This window comes from Conger conger, chromosome 3, assembly GCF_963514075.1.
Source record: "Conger conger chromosome 3, fConCon1.1, whole genome shotgun sequence".
NCBI lineage: Eukaryota > Metazoa > Chordata > Actinopteri > Anguilliformes > Congridae > Conger > Conger conger.
Genome location: NC_083762.1, coordinates 69,526,776 through 69,536,943, shown reverse-complemented (window position 1 = coordinate 69,536,943; position 10,168 = coordinate 69,526,776). Strand labels below are relative to the sequence as shown.

Genomic DNA, 10,168 nt, shown 5'->3' with positions numbered 1-10,168 from the left:
AAGCACACCCAACTGCAATTTATCACCTGGTATTGTTTATTGGTACACATGGATCTGACACTGGTGGGGGTGCAGTTGTGCAATCTTGTTTGCATGGGGTTGGTGGAGGTGACCTACGGGTCTTAACCAGGAAAAGTGTAGTGGGTTGCCATGTCTCCCTCCGTTTCCCCCGTTGGCTGGTCTGCCATCCCCACAATCCCCCTCTTTTCCAGACCTGCCCCAGGTCCTGAAGGACACGATTACTTCTACATTCAAGCTAGTGTTCTTATTGTACTAATACTGCATCTAGAGCTCACCACCTGTAAAATGAACACACTGGGTATTCATAGCAATATGCTTGGTTTTCCTTCTGGCTATGAAGACTAGCTGAATGCTAATGTCCTGACTTATCTTCACTGCCTCATTGTAGTGGGGCGGGGGGTAAAGAGCTTGAATAAAAACCACACATACTAATACCAGAGGACAATTTTCCACATTTGGAAGAATGGGACCATAAAAACTGCCTGAAGCTAACATTTTTTCCACTTGTTTAAGGTGAATACTCAACAAATGTCAAATTTGAGGTATATGCATTTAAAGTGCACACTGATGACGGTTACACACAACATACGTTTTTTAATTTACACTGCTTCTTAGAGGTATACAGGAAAGAATATTGCCCAAGGAAAAAAGGTATAAAGGCTCTCAGTCCAGCCCTTTATAATCACTAGGATTTATGTACATACGGAAATTACCACAGGTGAAAACAGGAAAGTTGGGTATACAGTTCATAAGAACTGTATGTATGTGGAGATACCTTGTTTTACCAGCATCTATGGATTCATCAGTCTTGTCCTTCAGCCATATGAACATGTTACTTGCATGTCTTGTCTTGTTGGCATTTCTAAATTCCTTATTTCTGGGAATATCGAGCAAGGACGTTGTCATTGGTTTCCGCTGCCTCCTTCAGCACCTGAAGCATCAAAGCGTTCCTCCTCCGAGTCTCTTCCATTCGCACAGGGTTCGATTCGGGCAGATTCTGATGGCCAGAGCACCAACATGAGCAGAATTAGAACCTGCTGATTACTATTAACAAGTCTTCCACATTTTCCTCCCCAATCTAGCTCACTCCTTTGAGTGACAGACATCTTGTATACTCCTTTGTTATTTCTTCCCTCTAGTTCTTGACTGCTACACACTTGCAAGCTGCATAATGCATGAAAACTAGAACAGACTGAAGGAGAGGTCTGTTTGCACGCGGTTTTAAATATCCTACTGTGCAATGAGTTGAGGATATCAGGGATATGCCTGCAGATTTAAGTATTATATTATAATTGTATTATAGAATCAGAGCCGTTTCTTTATGACCTGATTCTTAATTTACTGCCATCTATTTCCAGTCTACTACGACAACATCAATATCTCTTTATTCAAGAGATGACCATCTCGGACACATGCCATGCTCTGACTCCCTTGACATCTCCCATCTCAGAGGGGCTGATGGTGGTTCTGCCATACTTATATTCATATATAGGCATCCCCAGGCGGAACAGTTTTCACTTACAGCCTTGTGTCTCCAAAAGGATGCAAGTTCCATGCGAGTTCACAAATGTACACTGCAGTATTAGTACCGCTGTCCACATTCATATCTGGGAAACCAGGCAACCCAACATGCCATTGAATTTCAGATTAATTTGTCACACTTGCAAAATTAACAAATATGGTGAACTGTGTAGTAACAAGAATTGCACAGAAATTGGCTGTCAGCAACACATCTCTGCAAACTTTACAGAATCTCGACTCAATCCCCCACCCTAGAATAAAGAAGCAATTCACACATATTTGCAAAGTAAACGGGTTATCTCCTATAATCATTCTCCAGGAGTACACACATTTCATAAGTGAAAATACGCAGAATGCCGAGGGGTAAGGATAAATAAATATATCAATAATGCTGACCAACTGTTGAGAGACGAACACGATTTGCTATGCCAAGTTGCCAGAGATGTTTCAGATAGGCTCTACACCCGGCGGGACGTCAAGTTAAGGTTCGACATTTTGCTTATCAGGGGGATTACTGATGAAAGATTCGAGGTGGCAATAAGGAATTTTTAATCAGCTCATTGGAATGTTACATAGCCTACTCCAGAAACCGTATCAACGGAAATTAGAAAAGAAAAACCTGCTTATTAATATACAGTTAGTTTGCTGACTAATATGCAAACCAACCGGCACATCTCAGACCGCGTCACTCATTACGAAGTCACAAAAATGAAAAGGCGGCTTAATATGAGAAATTAATGATGACAGCTAACCACTCTGCAAGTATGTAGCCAATGTTGACAGTCGGCTCGTTGTTTTATAACTTAGGCAGGTGTAGAGCTAGCTAGTAACTATCTAACGTTCACTTGCTACCTTGAGAAGCTCCTTCCGTCTTTCTTCTCCAGGCGATATAATTGACCACATTCCGTAACCTATGCCGACGGCTCCAGACAGGGTTATAACGGTGAGGAATAGCTTGATACTGCTCATTCTGCCACTGTCCCCGGATTAGTATTTTGGTTTTACCTTACTGGAGATGTGTTTCTTAGTTACTTAATGGTGCGGATAGACCCGAATGCTGATTCAAGATCAGTTTCAAAATTATCGCCGCTCTTCAAAATAGTTGGTTTAGGCTTGGCAAAGCTGACTCTGGATCAGCGCATAACAGTACAAAGCCAAACCCCGCGTTGCATTCTGGGACGCATTCGGTTATACAATCTTTTTTTCTTAGTTTTTTTGTGTGGCATAAATTAATCGGCCAACAGTTACTTCTACGAACTGCTTGAAGTGTGCCGTGTACGATGCGCGATATACTCCAGGATTCGTCTTTTACAATACGATTTTGGTGTATTTCTCACTTCTGAAATAACCATTTTCAAAACAGACTTAAATATGTTATACGAATAGAATACTGCTTAAATTAATTTTATTAGTCATATTATGGCCTATTTATATGTTGACATATCTGCATTCAGTTTACCAAAACCAGTGCCCAACCCCCAGATTCATAAAACTAACCATAAACTTTAATGGAGGCTAACTGCAACATTGAATTCTGTCCAGTGGGTGTCACCCACGCGACGTGTTTAAAGTAACACAGTGTTGCATGGTTTAGGCAGGCCTATCACAATCGACATTTATTCCACTCTTTGTAAATTATCATAATGCAACTTAAATTGTGACAGTTATTGTACTTTGAATGTGGCAAATTGAATGTGCCCTCAAATGAGACATTTATATCACTCCCTGTCTCCTGCTCTGTCTATTTGTGTTGTGATCACATTGCTGGAACTAGCATGACAAAATTGGTCTACCAACATGAGCATCACTTTACCAGGCTCACTACCAGTTTAACTGGTTTAGTTATCATTTTGACTACATTGGGGTACCAGCTTGACCAGCATAAAATTACCTCTGCCCAGCTTGGACCAACAATAAAGCAGGATTAACCAGCTGGGAACCTATGCTGGTCTGTGCTTTTTCCTGCACAGGTGGTGTACATTATGTGCTTGATTCGTATTAATATTATTTATATGCACTTGCTGTTCAGTGTCCATGCAAGTGTGTGTGTGTGTGCGTGTGAGAGAGAGAGAGAGAGAGAGAGAGAGAGAGAAGGGGAGAGAGATGGAGAGAGACTGTATGTGTCTCTATACATGTGAGTCACAGTGTGTGGGTGTATTGAGTGTAGATAAGTGCTGATAGTGTGGATGCATTCATCAGTGTCAAAGAGGCAGATCACTGACGCAGTTTCCCAACAGCAAAGTATTGTTTTAACTGAATGTGCCATGAAGTGTTTGTTACAACTACAGGTTGAGAATCCTCAGACTGCAGTGTATATTAATATGAACTATCAGAGCAAACATAGTCATAGAATAAAATATATTTGAACATATAATGAAATATGAATGGTTGTTTAAAAAGTGTGCGTGGTTTTAATAAATGGAAAGAATTGACTGTTGTCATATCTTGTTTTCATATCTTGTTTTTATATCTTGTTTTCATATGTTTATTTGATAAAAGTGGCATTTCAAGGTCAGTTAAAGCTAAACGAAAACGGCAATTCTATAACTGAGATGAAAACAAATACAAAGTTTATCTCTATACCTTTCCGCTTTTATCTAGTCCCCACCTGCATCTTTGCCCAAATCATCCATTCAGTTGTTCAAAATGATATGGCTGGTCATAGCAGTTACTTTTTTGTTGTTCTCTTACTGTCTCCTGCAATTGATTAATGACAGCAATAATAAATAATAATATCATCATCACTTTGCTTCTTGGCTCGTCCCACCATTACTAATGATTACACTTTAAATGTAGCCCTAAGCACCACTGATCTACAAGGCTTTCTTGTAAGTCCATCTCCAGCAGTTTTAAGTCGTCACACCCCTCTGTAATGGCAACTGTCCTCTTGGTTATGTACTAAGAAAAATTGAACTATATGTAAATATATATTGAGTTCACTGAGTATCACACAACAGCGCACTCTGGGATTGTGTTAATTGGGAAGCCGTGTCGTGAAATGAAAGGATTTAGTCAAACATTATTCTCATGTGTTCATACTATATAAAAAATCATAAAGTGCTCAAACATATGTAGCAAGACACAGCTGCCTTTTCTGTTCTGCAGTCTCTAAATTCTTCTTTGTTGATAGCTTAGTCAATAATGACCCCCCCCCCCCACCCCCACCCCCCCGCCATCCTCTCTCCCTGATTGCTACTGTAACACTCCATTCTGTTGCCATGACAACACTGTTTCCTGAAAGTGCCCTGCAATCAGAGTGTGCATCACTGTGCATCTGTGCTTTTTGTAGTTATCTGCAACTGTCGACTTTTAATGCACTGTGTCAGTGCATGGGTTTTGCTCGGAAGTAAAGATGCATGCTAAGAAGGGATTTTTTTTTTTTTTCACTTGGATTCATGCAATGTTCTATGTTCCCAGTGTCAAAGCATGGCATCGCCACATATTGCTGAATATTTGATGTGAAATATTAAAGTACAGCTGGAAAATTGGAGTGCCCTTTTTAGTTTTTAGAGAGGCATTGTCTTCTTTAAAGCTTATATATTATCTTCCTTATCTGTCATTTTTTCCCGTTACCTTCTTTTTCTTTTCTCTGTTCTTTGCCTCTTCTCCCTGTCTTCACCTCCTCTTTCCCCCTCTGTTCTGTTCCTGTCTGTCACTGTCAGTGTGCAAAATTAGCAGTCTTTCTCTCTCCAACCTCTGACTTAATTAACTGCTTAATGAGCTAATTCCCATTAATTAGTCTGGCACCTAACATGGCTGCCCCTCTTCTGCCTGCTGTGTGGCTGGCAGTGCCCGCCCCTCCTAACTCTCCCTTTTTGTTTTTCTTGTTCTCCAGATTACTGATTATTTTGCTTGTGTATATACGGTAATTGTGAGTTATCAATAAAAAGAATTGATGACAAAATGTGCACACGGTAAATTGAATGTCTTTCCGTTTCGTCGGCTGAATTGAGTGTTCAGTTGCACAGTGCCCGCTGACTCTCACTGTATGTCCACTGTCTGGAGAACATTCTGAACCTCCCCACAGCACAGCAGACAGTCTCATGGAACAGTGCATTATTCTGTTTTATCCGTTATCTTCTGAACTGCCAAACATGTAATATTGTATATTATTATTATTATTATTATTATTATTGTTGTTGTTGTTGTTGTTATTGTTATTGTCATTATTATTATTATTATTGTTGTTGTTGTTGCTATTATATACACTTATATTATTGTTACTATTATGATTAAAACCTCGAATTAAACTACATCCCTTTTTGATAACACAATCAGCCTTTTGGAGCGTATAATCAATCTTCAATACATATTTTTGTTCTCTTGGTTATTTTGACCACTGTGTGCATTGTATGTCTTATCACAACTGTAAGTAAAATGCAGTTGCCTATCTTAAAAATATTAGTTGCTGCATTGTGATTATTTGACGTTGATCATTGCTTTTTGGATCTATTGAGTGAAAGTGGTTAACATAGAATTATTAGTTATTTTTCCGTAAAATTTTTTTTCTTGTATTTACATTTTCAAATTATTTGTTCCTTGTTCCTTGTATTAAAATGTTTAAATTAATGTTTTGCATATAAGGACAATATGTGGCTTTGGTGGAATCCTAATTGGGCCCAAAAATATATAAAGAAATAAACCCATACCAATAAGGTTCTGCTCAGTAATTCCTGAGGACGTCTTCCAAGCAGCTCAGTTATGCATGCTCTGTTTGCAGCCATGTCAGGTGTAGCGTACGAGTCATATGAAAAATTATCAACAATGTTTGCAAGTATTGTTTTTCAGCCTATGCAATGTCCCTTCCCACTTTATTATCCGTGTGTCTTATCTCCTTCCCCTCTCTACCAGTTTCTCCTCATCTATCTTTCTGACCTCCAAATTTCTCTCTCTTTTCCACATTCCATGCATCTCTCTTATCAGTGTTCATGTTTTATGTAATATGTATATAACACCTCCCTATGTTTAATTCAGGTGTGTCCAATGTCTTACCTTTCCTCTCCTTTCCTCCCTGTTCCTTGAGTTTACTCTTCCGCCATGAATTCATTTTAAAATTCAAGACATTTTTGGACATGTGTATTTCGTATATTATATTTATATGTATGGGTAATGCAAATATTGAATCAGCCGATCATGTGGCAGCAACTAAATATATAAAAACATGCAGACATGGTCAAGAGGTCCAGCTGTTTCTCAGACCAAATGTTAGAATGGGGAAGAAATGTGATCTAAGTGACTTTGACTGCGGAATGACTGTTGGTGCCAGACCGGGTGCATGGTCACTCAGTCTGAAGGGTCCTGTAAGTGTCATATTCTGTGCAGAGATTACCTGTTCATTTTTTTGCAGTGATTACCTGCATTTTAATATGAAGTGCACCCCAGTGTCTGAAACTGCCCTGAACTGCATTCCCTCCACACCCCCTCTCCTGCCGTCACACCGGCAGGCCTGTCTGTGCCTCACCAGTGTGTTCCTGCATTCATGGTTGTGTGTTAGAGTGTGTAAGTGTGAGTGTGTATGTCCTGTATGTATGAAAGATTGTGTGTTAGAGTGTGTAAGTGTGAGTGTGTATGTCCTGTATGTATGAAAGGTTGTGTGTTTGAGTTTGTATTTACTGTATGTATGAAAGGTTGTGTGTTTGAGTGTGTATTTACTGTATGTATGAATGGTTGTGTGTTTGAGTGTGTATGTACTGTATGTATGAAAGATTGTGTGTTTGAGTGTGTAAGTGTGAGTGTGTATGTCCTGTATGTATGAAAGGTTGTGTGTTTGAGTGTGTATGTACTGTATGTATGAAAGGTTGTGTGTTTGAGTGTGTATTTACTGTATGTATGAATGGTTGTGTGTTTGAGTGTGTATGTACTGTATGTATGAAAGATTGTGTGTTTGAGTGTGTAAGTGTGAGTGTGTATGTCCTGTATGTATGAATGGTTGTGTGTTTGAGTGTGTATTTACTGTATGTATGAAAGGTTGTGTGCACCATACATGGACAGGGTCTCATTCACTGCCACTTTAGAAGTGTTGAGCTTCCGTGTTGAACCCTTTCTCTGCATCTACTTTTATAAGTTATTGAAACATATTTATTTCACTTTTTTGTTGCATTCTCCCAATTTGGACAGCCGGGTGAGAATCAAATTTGCCACTCCATCCCCATTACGGCAGTGTCCTCCATCAGCTTGGAAGGGCACAGAAAAGCCAGTACAGCTTTTCACTTTGCAGCTCCCCTGCTGCTCCGCACAGTCCTTGTTGTGGAGGTGCTGACTTTATGTGCAGCTGCCTCAGGTGTACTGTGGGCTGACTTGCAAGCACTTGATTGAACGGAGGAATCACTCTTTTTCCAGCAAGGCATGGAAAATACTGCCAGATATAGCCCTTGCTCACGGGGGGGGGGGGGGGGGGGATTCAGCACCCCCTTCAGGGCTGCTCACCACAGTCACAGGCTAGTACAGGATACAATTCAGGAGTCAACAGTTAGGATTCTATTCCAGACTGTTGCTACACTATGAACCAGTGCTTTAACAAGACAGGCCACTCAACAGCCCTGTCTGGCTCCATTTATGTGGAATTATGTGGTCTAAGTATTTGATATGGGAAGTGTATTCACTGCTTTCACTTGATATGACTGACAGGTGGTACATTATCATGTGTTATATCACTTCTTATTGGAAGCATCCTTGGTGAGAGAGAACAGAGGTGTGAAATTCTTAAGTAATCAAATCAAATGAAAACCAAAAATCTCATGTTTTAGCCTGTAATGAAAGCACTGGCTTAATTCACTATTGTCTACAGTAAGCAATGTGTGTCATAAGCACTCATGAAACCGGCACATTTTCATCCACTAAATTATTTAAAGGGATCCATTTTGCTACATCTAAAAGGCTAAAAAAGGAGAGCTGTTAAATTGTGTATTTGTATTTTATCAACATTGTTTTACCAGGATAAAAATCTTCCCCAAAAGAAACTGTGTTTTTAACAAGCCTGGAGACTGTTTGAGCAACACATTTGAATTAATTCGGGTGAAAATGTGATTATTGTGAGGCAGTAGTTCTTAAAAAGCCATTTGAGAAGAAAATGTTTGTTTGTGCGTGCGAGTGTGTGTGCATACATGTCTGTGCCTGTGTGTGTGTGTGTGTGTGTGTGTGTGTGTGTCTGTGTGTGCATGTGCATGTGTGTGTTTGTGGTGTGTGTGCGTGTGTGTCTGTGTGTGTCTGTATGTCAGTCTTTTACTTCTGGCAGAAATGTATCAATTTTAAGCAGTTTCCATGGTAACACCTCCATGTGGAGATGGAGAGAGTGAAAGAGTAAGGGAGGAGAGTCAAAGGCAGTGGAGCTTTAGAAGGAAGGGGGTGTGGGGAGAGTTTTCGGAGGGGGTAGAATGTAGAAAGCGAGTGAGAGGAGGAAAAATACAAGTGGAGATTATGGGGACAGTCAATTCTGGCTGCTATAATACAGAGTTTTGAAAAGCTGGAAGGGGGCTGGTAAATGTGGAAATGTGTATTTGTATATGCAAGCACCAGCATTTGTGCCTCTAATATATCGGTGTGCTATCAATGCATGTTAGTATTTGCTCTCTCTACTCTGTCTGTGTGATTGCGTGAACAAAACAGTTATGGTTTGAATTAATGTAATGTTCATGCTGTTTATGCTACGACCAGGAAGAGATATACTCTTTTAAATGAACTGGCCAGTTTTCCATTTTAGTGCTAATGCTTTAAATGACTGGAAAAATGTTTTGGATTAGATTTTTTTTTTTTTTGAAAGAGGAAAGCAAGTGCTGCATGAATAGGAAGCCGACACCATTCAGTTACCATGGTGACCACGGGGAATGAAAACCAGTCTGTGTCCTAGTGTGTATACCTTTCCACCTCTCTACCTCTCTCTCTCTCTCTCTGCTTCTACCATCCCCCGTTATCTCTCAGTAGCAGTCTCTCTGTGCCGTCCTCTTTCACCTCACATTCTCTTGCCCCCCTCGTACGTGTATACATTCTGATAGCCCACGTTCTGTGCCCATCTGTCTCTCCCTGCCTTCACTATTGCTCCGTCTATTTGTTTCACGATTCTCCGAGTCTCTCAGTTTCTCACTTTTTCCTGTTACTATGGCTGTATTTCTCTCTGTCTTCCCCATTCCCTTCTTTCACCCACCTTTATATCTCTCTCCCGCCTCCCCCCATCATTAGTGTTCAGTTATTATAAAATCTATCCACCCCCATTCAACCCCCCCCCCCCCCCCCCCGCCCCCCCAAGCCTCCCGTTGGGATAATGGATTGCATTTATTTAATTGTGTGTGTCTCTCCTACCTCCGTCTCTCCTACATTTCTCTCCATTTTCAGAAGCTCTGTGCCATATCTCTCTGCCTTTCTCTCAGTTTGGTGCGGTTCAGTTATGAAATGGCCTCAGGAGTTACCAGATTGCAGAAGCATTATTGCAAATGATAAATTGTGATGCCTTACACTGTTTCAGTCTCCCTCTGAAAATGCCCTCATCTTAATTCAGTCAAAACTATATTGTTACAATCCCTGTAATTGTTATAAATGTACATTATTCAGAGAAGGCAACCTCTAACAGTATGTTGACTTTAACATTTCCCAAAGGCATACTCACATAATACACCAGTATCGCAGGACAATG

The 10,168-nt window shown here is 40.3% G+C and overlaps 1 protein-coding gene across 1 annotated transcript; it reads right to left on the bottom strand.

The window, feature by feature from the left end:
- Positions 1–18: 18 nt before the first annotated feature.
- LOC133125108 (ubiquinol-cytochrome-c reductase complex assembly factor 3) lies at positions 19–2,561 on the bottom strand. The gene is made up of 2 exons (XM_061236836.1): positions 2,395–2,561; positions 19–1,018 (listed from the first exon to the last, which is right to left on the bottom strand). Exons 1-2 carry the CDS (start codon positions 2,509–2,511, stop codon positions 893–895), a joined length of 243 nt encoding a protein of 80 aa, XP_061092820.1. The 5' UTR covers positions 2,512–2,561; the 3' UTR covers positions 19–892.
- Positions 2,562–10,168: the final 7,607 nt, after the last annotated feature.